This window comes from Octopus sinensis, unplaced genomic scaffold (genome assembly GCF_006345805.1).
Source record: "Octopus sinensis unplaced genomic scaffold, ASM634580v1 Contig04308, whole genome shotgun sequence".
Taxonomy (NCBI): Eukaryota; Metazoa; Mollusca; class Cephalopoda; order Octopoda; family Octopodidae; genus Octopus; species Octopus sinensis.
The window spans coordinates 1-9950 of NW_021827334.1; the positions used below are offsets into that span (position 1 = coordinate 1).

At 44.9% G+C, this 9950-nt stretch overlaps 2 protein-coding genes across 2 annotated transcripts; one reads left to right on the plus strand and one right to left on the minus strand.

The window, feature by feature from the left end:
* Positions 1-7512: 7512 nt before the first annotated feature.
* Positions 7513-7890, plus strand: LOC115227524 (histone H2A-beta, sperm-like). The gene has a single exon (XM_029798322.1). It carries the CDS (start codon positions 7513-7515, stop codon positions 7888-7890), a length of 378 nt encoding a protein of 125 aa, XP_029654182.1.
* A 93-nt stretch (positions 7891-7983) lies between these two features.
* LOC115227525 lies at positions 7984-8649 on the minus strand. The gene has a single exon (XM_029798323.1). It carries the CDS (start codon positions 8647-8649, stop codon positions 7984-7986), a length of 666 nt encoding a protein of 221 aa, XP_029654183.1.
* Between the last annotated feature and the right edge of the window lie 1301 nt (positions 8650-9950).

A 9950-nucleotide genomic window follows, 5' to 3' on the forward strand; every position in this document is an offset into this window, starting at 1 on the left:
TCCGAAAAAAATTTTTAACGAAATTTCGGAATGCCATTTTTTTTATTATGTAAACAAAAAATAGTTAGCAGTATAATGTTTTCCACAAAGTGGCTAACCTCGAAGGAAAATCCTCACCCCCGAGGTTGTGCAACCAGTCTGGTATGCCCGCCTCGCCACAAGAGATGCCAACATATTTGCAGAACACCTGGCCACTATCCAGGAGGCCAATCCGGAAACGTCGCAAAACCGGGAGTCGGAGCCACTGCGCGCGCCCACTGTCGCCGGACCATCACCCGATCACCATTGCAGAGGTGACCTGGCCATCCGTTCGTCAAAAGGCAACGCACCGGGCCATGACAAAATACCGATGCGATTGTTTAAGGAAGCACCCGAAGACCTACATGTGTTCCTCGCGGATCTGTTTACGGCAAGTCTCAAATGGGGCCATGTGCCGGAAAAATGGAAAATCTCAGAGGTCCGGATGATCAAAAGCCTGCGAAACCGGTGAATCTCGCTAGCAGCTACCGTCCCATAAGCCTAATCCCAACTATCTCAAGGCTGATGGAGAAAATTATGGCCAAGCGCCTCGACTTCCACGCCGAAGAAAGAAAGTGCTGCTCCCGCAGCAATGGGGTTTTCGCTCTGGACGTAGCTGCGGTGACTGTTTCATTACGGTACAGTCCACCATCTCGAGAGCAACGGAGTTTAAAGAAACTTTATCTCTTGTATGTCTGGACATCTCAAAGGCTTTTGACAGCGTCTGGCACAGAGACCTCCTGGAAGGATCGAACTCTGTGAGCCAACAGCGGAAGTCTTCCTCTGGATGCGCTGCTTCCTCTCAAATCGCTACTCTTTTATCTCTGAGTCGGGCTTCTTCTCAGATATATATTTCGCTCCGAAGGGGGTTCCGCAGGGGTCCTGTCTCAGTCCAATCTTTTTCAATTTGGTAATGAGCAGTTTCCCCACACCCTCCGATCCAGGACATCCCTACTCCTCTACGCGGACGATGTTCTCGTCTGGACACCTCGATGGACACCAATGCCTCGGAGAAACGACTTGCCGGCTACATTGAGGAGATAAAGAATTGGTGCATTGGTAAGCGACTCTCGCTGGCCATGGACAAATCTGCATATCTCCAAATTAACCCAAGAAAGTCGCAAGATCGCAAACCCGGCTCTTTGGTGGAAATTGCTCGCCCTGAGAGCATACGTTACCTGGGGCTCACAATCGACGCAAACTCGAGATACCATTTGCATTTCAAACGGAGAAAAGGGAAAGCCATCGCCGCTCTCCGACTCCTAAGAAGCATGCACTTGAATCCAAATACCTTCCTATTTGTATACCATGCAACAATCTTGCCCAGCCTACTGTATGGTATGGAAGCTTGGTTCTACTCGAAACAATATGAGAAAATTCTGCGAAAATGCGAAAAAATACGGAGATACGCTCTAAAACTAGCCTATATGCTAAATCCATGGGAGCCTGTCCCAAGCTGGGCGGAGAGCAAGTCTCCAGAGCTACGGCAGGCCATCGAGCTTCTATCCGAACTTTTCGAAACGCTCTAAAGTAACTGACCTATTCATCGATCGTGGAGAATAGCAGGTGTCCCTGCTCATAGACAGACAAAGCGGACGAACCATGGAAGAGCTCGAATGCCCAAAGCAATCGTCTCGTCAAAATTACTTTCCGCACTAATTTTCTGTCTCGCTCTTCTTTCTTACAATAAAATTCTTCGTTCGTTCAGAGTATAATGTCTTCAAGAGGAAAAGGAGGAAAAGTACGGTCAAAGGCTAAAAGCAAATCCGTTCGGGCCGGGTTACAGTTTCCAGTTGGACGCATTCACCGGTGTCTCCGTCATGAAACCCGAATGCGAGTAGGAATTCTGCCGCAGTAATATGTGCGCAGTATTGGAATATGCTGTGGCTGAAATGCTTGAACTTGCTGGAAATACAGCAGTAAAATGTGGAAAAAGAAGAATTAAACCCGTCACATTGTCGTTGCAATTGGAAATGACGACGAATTAAAGAATTAACTCAGAAAGCTATTATTTCATCTGGTGGATTTATGATTCGCAAAACTGCAGAAACTCCTAAAACAACTTCCTAACTTTAAATTAATTATTTGAATAATGCGCTGTTATTTTGTAATATTGTTTTCGAAATACAATAGATCAACCAGTTAAGTTTTTTTAACGAATTTCAAAATAATTTCAAACACAATTAACGAATATTGTATAGGGTGGAGTTCTTGATTTTCTTTGGCCAGTTGATGCCAATAAGAATTCTTAACTGTCTTCTATGGAATGCATCAAGAGATTTTGATTCAGACTCAGATATTCCCCATGTTCCTCCGTTGTACAAAAGTATGGGTTTAATAAAAGCATTGTATAATTTGGCACGTAAGGCCGTTCCAACCTCGCGGTTTCGTAGCCAAGTGTCCGCAGTTTGTTAAGTGCAACAGTCGATAGCATCTTTCTCCTCATAATGTCTTCACTATCTCCTAAAAGAGTTCCCACTTTTTTCGAGTTTCGCCATTTTTCGTCTGTTCTATTTGCCCCCGGTTGATTGTTACATATTCGGTTTTGTCTATGTTCACTTTTAAGAACCATTTTTCCAGTGCCTGAGGAGCAATGTTCAGCGTTCTTCGAGAGTCGACTTATCATGAGACAAAAGTCTACATCGTCGGCATATATCACTTCAGTTATTGAAGTAGACTTCACTAGTTTTCTCAGATCTCTTAGTGCCGCTTCAAGATAGACAATGAATAGTACAGGTGATATTGAATCACCTTGGGGCGTTCCAATGCTTGTTTTGAAAGATCTTGATTGTACGGTCCGATCTTCACCGTTAACTCGGTGTCTATAAGTAGTGCTCGAACCATTCTGATCGAGTCATTGTCAAGAATAGTTTTGAGGATCTCCATTAGCTTGTCTCTGCGGATTGTATCAAATGCCCTGCTCATATCAATGCCCAATATTGTGGTCGCCATTTTAAATTTCTGAGATATGGCACAGATCCATCTATGTCCCCATACTACATCTGCAGTTGATCGCCCAGCCTGAATCCACTTTGGCTAGCCGACAGATATTCATTAACAGGGTCCTTAATACGTTCCAGTGTTACGAGCGAGAAGATTTTCCTTATGTGTTCAAGAGTATGATTGGGCGAATGTTGTTAAGAGGACCTTGCGGCTTGTTGGTTTTTGGAGAGGAATTAGCGTTCCTTTCCCATAGGCGGTATGGTATTTCCATGGAACATCTCGTTCAGGAGATTTGTGATTATATTGAGATCTCCATGGGGAGTACTTTATCAATTCACCGTTGATGTTGTCTGGACCCGCCGCACGGTTGGGTACTCCCGCTGTATGTGTCCTAAAAGGTCATTATCCTCGAAGTCCCGGGGGACCCCAGAGGAGCAGGACTCTTACCTGCCTTACCTTTTGTTCAATCCTGACAAGCCGATGCATGCCAGGACCGAACGGGCTGGACTTCTCCAGCTCTCCTTTAAAGCTGAAGAAGTCCTCCTCCTTCTCCCACCCAAGCAGAATTGGGTGGGCTCCCTCTTCAGGACTCTATACAAGCTTTGAAGGCTGGATAGAGTCTAACGTACCTAAGATCTTTATGACCGAGGCCTTCCCACTTGTAGGAGGACCTCAAGTCGTGCCACAGCACCGAAGGTAATTCTGCCCCCGGCGCCAGTGGTCTTCTTTGGGTGTGCATCCACCTGATCGGACACACACCCAGTACCTAAAACATTAGGGGGGGTTGGACGGCCAGCCGCACGTTTGGGTTTCCCCACCGTGTACCAACCGTCCTCAAGGGCAACCTATTTCCTGCCTGCCGTACCCACCGGGACGGCCTCAGGAGACGACACCCTGTTGGCATTAATTGACTTACCCTAGGCTGGTTTGGCACCACTAGACAAACCGCAAACACGTGGCGAACCAGCATGCTGTGCGGTTGTCGTGGCTACCAACAATTAGTACCTGTTGCAGCTGCTGCTCCCCCGACACCAGCCAAGGGGGAGCAGAGGAGAAGAGTCTTCAGTGAGTGCTGAACCCATCTGGGAGGGTCCAGGCTTCGACCCCTTCCTGCTTTGACCTAAAGAATTAAAAACACCACTAGAATAGCCGGAAGCACGTGGCGGTGAACCACGGCTCCGGCAGTTCATCGTAGTGGCACACTGAACCGTCTTGTCCTCCGGGGAGTGCGAAGCGGGAACGCCTCCACTTCTGCATAGTCTTCTTAGTGCAGACAGCTTGCGAGCAGATTTTGCAGACAACTGTTTCCTTGGTACTTTTGCACCAGTAGATTTTCGAGCCGTTTGTTTTGTTCTAGCCATATTTTATTATTTTTTTTTTTCAGTCTGTATTTCACGTGAGGTAATGGTAGCCTTCGAATTCTGATAGACTAAATTTGAAGCCTCGGTTTTTATTTTGTCATAAACATCGAATGTAAAACTGTCCATAGCCATCATAGCCTTCTTTGACATCCCAAGTTGATTATGTACTGTCTTTAAAATTTTCATAAGATATATCGAAAAAGTTTTCCTTTTCTTTTTTTTTTTTCTTTGTAGCGACGGAAACATTTTTTGTTTTAATGGGAGCTCTTTTTTGTCCTTTTGTGCTAACTTTAGGTGCCATTATTAACAAAATTTGTATGTTCCGAGGGGAAAAACATTATATAATAAAAAAAGTATTATTCCAAAATTTTTTTTGAGTAATGCAAAAAAGTATCATTCCGAATTTTTTGAGAGGAATAATTTGTAATAGTAGATAATTAAAATATTTCTTAATAAAATAAAACAATAAAGTAAAACGAGAAAGTTATAAATTAGTTAATGTCATGAGGAAATTATTATTATAATACATTCCGTAGGAACATTAACAAAGTTATAATCCGACACGTGTCACAAGCAAAACAATCTTCTGTTCCTTGCTCGTCCATGCCCCTCTGTTGCGGGCGAAATCCCGCAAAGATTTTAGGTCGTCCCAGTTTTTGAAACTTTTGCCATGAAGTTTGAGATCCCTTTCAAGAACTGTGTGTGATGACATGGGATGAACTGGTCACCAAATACCACAAGCGGTACTTAAGACAGTTGGATGTAGATAGTCTCTACAGGCTTATATACAGTCAGCCCTTTCCTGACGTTTAGTCAGCAAGAGGCGCTAGACTGCACCTTCTCGAAGGTCTACAGTGCCAGAGAAGAAAAGGAAGAAAAAGAGGAGGTTCGTGGAGTGCCACCTTCTGCTCACTTCGAAGGCTCTGGACTTAGTAAAATACTTAGTTTCTTTTTTTAATAAAGCTAGTTAGTATATTTATGAAATTGCTAATTTTTATCTGGTAAATTTGTAAGGAATATCAATGTATTTTATTAAAAAAATTATGTATATTTATCCACCAAATCCGTAAATTGTCCTACCTTGACGTTTCAAGGCATTAACAACGTCCATTGCGATAACAGTTTTTCTTTTGGCATGCTCAGTGTAAGAAATACAATCACGAACAGTTTGCTCAATAAAAATCTTAAGGACAGAACGTGTCTCCTCGTAAATTTTTCCAGAAATTCTTCGAACACACCCCCCTCTTCGACATAGTCTTCTTATTGCTGGCTTAGTAATTCCTTGTATATTGTCAATTAATATCTTTCGAAATCGTTTTGCACCACTCTTTCCTCCTTTGCCACCTTTACCACGTCCAGACATTAGGAAAAATTCTCTAAATAAACACTATTTTCAACCTATGCAAAAAAAGTATCATTGCCAAATTTTTTTCGACTGATGCAAAAAAGGACCATTCCGAAAAAAATTTTTAACGAAATTTCGGAATGCCATTTTTTTATTATGTAAACAAAAAATAGTTAGCAGAGTATAATGTTTTCCACAAAGTGGCTAACCTCGAAGGAAAATCCTCACCCCCGAGGTTGTGCAACCAGTCTGGTATGCCCGCCTCGCCACAAGAGATGCCAAACATATTTGCAGAACACCTGGCCACTATCCAGGAGGCCAATCCGGAAACGTCGCAAAAACGGGAGTCGGAGCCACTGCCGCGCCACTGTCGCCGGACCATCACCCGATCACCATTGCAGAGGTGACCTGGGCCATCCGTTCGTCAAAAGGCAACGCACCGGGCCATGACAAAATACCGATGCGATTGTTTAAGGAAGCACCCGAAGACCTACATGTGTTCCTCGCGGATCTGTTTACGGCAAGTCTCAAATGGGGCCATGTGCCGGAAAAATGGAAAATCTCAGAGGTCCGGATGATCAAAAGCCTGCGAAACCGGTGAATCTCGCTAGCAGCTACCGTCCCATAAGCCTAATCCCAACTATCTCAAGGCTGATGGAGAAAATTATGGCCAAGCGCCTCGACTTCCACGCCGAAGAGAAGAAAGTGCTGCTCCCGCAGCAATGGGGTTTTCGCTCTGGACGTAGCTGCGGTGACTGTTTCATTACGGTACAGTCCACCATCTCGAGAGCAACGGAGTTTAAAGAAACTTTATCTCTTGTATGTCTGGACATCTCAAAGGCTTTTGACAGCGTCTGGCACAGAGACCTCCTGGAAAGGATCGAACTCTGTGAGCCAACAGCGGAAGTCTTCCTCTGGATGCGCTGCTTCCCTCTCAAATCGCTACTCTTTTATCTCTGAGTCGGGCTTCTTCTCAAGATATTTCGCTCCGAAGGGGGTTCCGCAGGGGTCCTGTCTCAGTCCAATCTTTTTCAATTTGGTAATGAGCAGTTTCCCCACACCCTCCGATCCCAGGACATCCCTACTCCTCTACGCGGACGATGTTCTCGTTCTGGACACCTCGATGGACACCAATGCCTCGGAGAAACGACTTGCCGGCTACATTGAGGAGATAAAGAATTGGTGCATTGGTAGCGACTCTCGCTGGCCATGGACAAATCTGCATATCTCCAAATTAACCCAAGAAAGTCGCAAGATCGCAAACCCGGCTCTTTGGTGGAAATTGCTCGCCCTGAGAGCATACGTTACCTGGGGCTCACAATCGACGCAAACTCGAGATACCATTTGCATTTCAAACGGAGAAAAGGGAAAGCCATCGCCGCTCTCCGACTCCTAAGAAGCATGCACTTGAATCCAATACCTTCCTATTTGTATACCATGCAACAATCTTGCCCAGCCTACTGTATGGTATGGAAGCTTGGTTCTACTCGAAACAATATGAGAAAATTCTGCGAAAATGCGAAAAAATACGGAGATACGCTCTAAAACTAGCCTATATGCTAAATCCATGGGAGCCTGTCCCAAGCTGGGCGGAGAGCAAGTCTCCAGAGCTACGGCAGGCCATCGAGGCTTCTATCCGAACTTTTCGGAAACGCTCTAAAGTAACTGACCTATTCATCGATCGTGGAGAATAGCAGGTGTCCCTGCTCATAGACAGACAAAGCGGACGAACCATGGAAGAGCTCGAATGCCCAAAGCAATCGTCTCGTCAAAATTACTTTCCGCACTAATTTTCTGTCTCGCTCTTCTTTCTTACAATAAAATTCTTCGTTCGTTCAGAGTATAATGTCTTCAAGAGGAAAAGGAGGAAAAGTACGGTCAAAGGCTAAAAGCAAATCCGTTCGGGCCGGGTTACAGTTTCCAGTTGGACGCATTCACCGGTGTCTCCGTCATGAAACCCGAATGCGAGTAGGAATTCCTGCCGCAGTATATATGTGCGCAGTATTGGAATATGCTGTGGCTGAAATGCTTGAACTTGCTGGAAATACAGCAGTAAAATGTGGAAAAAGAAGAATTAAACCACGTCACATTGTCGTTGCAATTGGAAATGACGACGAATTAAAAGAATTAACTCAGAAAGCTATTATTTCATCTGGTGGATTTATGATTCGCAAAACTGCAGAACTCCTAAAACAACTTCCTAACTTTAAATTAATTATTTGAATAATGCGCTGTTTTTTGTAATATTGTTTTCGAAATACAATAGATCAACCAGTTAAGTTTTTTTAACGAATTTCAAAATAATTTCAAACACAATTAACGAATATTGTATAGGGTGGAGTTCTTGATTTTCTTTGGCCAGTTGATGCCAATAAGAATTCTTAACTGTCTTCTATGGAATGCATCAAGAGATTTTGATTCAGACTCAGATATTCCCCATGTTCCTCCGTTGTACAAAAGTATGGGTTTAATAAAAGCATTGTATAATTTGGCACGTAAGGCCGTTCCAACCTCGCGGTTTCGTAGCCAAGTGGTCCGCAGTTTGTTAAGTGCAACAGTCGATAGCATCTTTCTCCTCATAATGTCTTCACTATCTCCTAAAAGAGTTCCAACTTTTTTCGAGTTTCGCCCTTTTTCGTCTGTTCTATTTGCCTCCCGGTTGATTGTTACATATTCGGTTTTTTCTATGTTCACTTTTAAGAACCATTTTTCCAGTGCCTGAGGAGCAATGTTCAGCAGTTCTTCGAGAGTCGACTTATCATGAGACAAAAAGTCTACATCGTCGGCATATATCACTTCAGTTATTGAAGTAGACTTCACTAGTTTTCTCAGATCTCTTAGTGCCGCTTCAAGATAGACAATGAATAGTACAGGTGATATTGAATCACCTTGGGGCGTTCCAATGCTTGTTTTGAAAGATCTTGATTGTACGGGTCCGATCTTCACCGTTAACTCGGTGTCTATAAGTAGTGCTCGAACCATTCTGATCGAGTCATTGTCAAGAATAGTTTTTGAGGATCTCCATTAGCTTGTCTCTGCGGATTGTATCAAATGCCCTGCTCATATCAATGCCCAATATTGTGGTCGCCATTTTAAATTTCTGAGATATGGCACAGATCCATCTATGTCCCCATACTAATCTGCAGTTGATCGCCCAGGCCTGAATCCACTTTGGCTAGCCGACAGATATTCATTAACAGGGTCCTTAATACGTTCCAGTGTTACGAGCGAGAAGATTTTCCTTATTGTGTTCAAGAGTATGATTGGGCGAATGTTGTTAAGAGGACCTTGCGGCTTGTTGGGTTTTTGGAGAGGAATTAGCGTTCCTTTCCCAATAGGCGGTATGGTATTTCCATGGAACATCTCGTTCAGGAGATTTGTGATTATAGTTGAGATCTCCATTGGGGAGTACTTTATCAATTCACCGTTGATGTTGTCTGGACCCGCCGCACGGTTGGGTACTCCCGCTGTATGTGTCCTAAAAGGTCATTATCCTCGAAGTCCCGGGGGACCCCGAGGAGCAGGACTCTTACCTGCCTTACCTTTTGTTCAATCCTGACAAGCCGATGCATGCCAGGACCGAACGGGCTGGACTTCTCCAGCTCTCCTTTAAAGCTGAAGAAGTCCTCCTCCTTCTCCCACCCAAGCAGGAATTGGGTGGGCTCCCTCTTCAGGACTCTATACAGCTTTGAAGGCTGGATAGAGTCTAACGTACCTAAGATCTTTATGACCGAGGCCTTCCCACTTGTAGGGAGGACCTCAAGTCGTGCCACAGCACCGAAGGTAATTCTGCCCCCGGCGCCAGTGGTCTTCTTTGGGTGTGCATCCACCTGATCGGACACACACCCAGTACCTAAAACATTAGGGGGGTTGGACGGCCAGCCGCACGTTTGGGTTTCCCCACCGTGTACCAACCGTCCTCAAGGGCAACCTTATTTCCTGCCGTACCCACCGGACGGCCTCAGGAGACGACACCCTGTTGGCATTAATTGACTTACCTAGGCTGGGTTTGGCACCACTAGACAAACCGCAAACACGTGGCGAACCAGCATGCTGTGCGGTTGTCGTGGCTACCAAACGATCAGAACGTTGCACCTGCAGCTCCCCCGACACCAGCCATAGGGGGAGCAGAGGAAAAGTGTCTCCAGTGAGTGCTGAACCCACCTGGGAGGGTCCAGGCTTCGACTTCTCCTCCTGCTTTCGCCTAGAAAATTAAAGACACCACTAGAATAGCCGGAAGCGCGTGGCGGTGAACCACGGCTCCGGCAATTCAATCGTAGTGG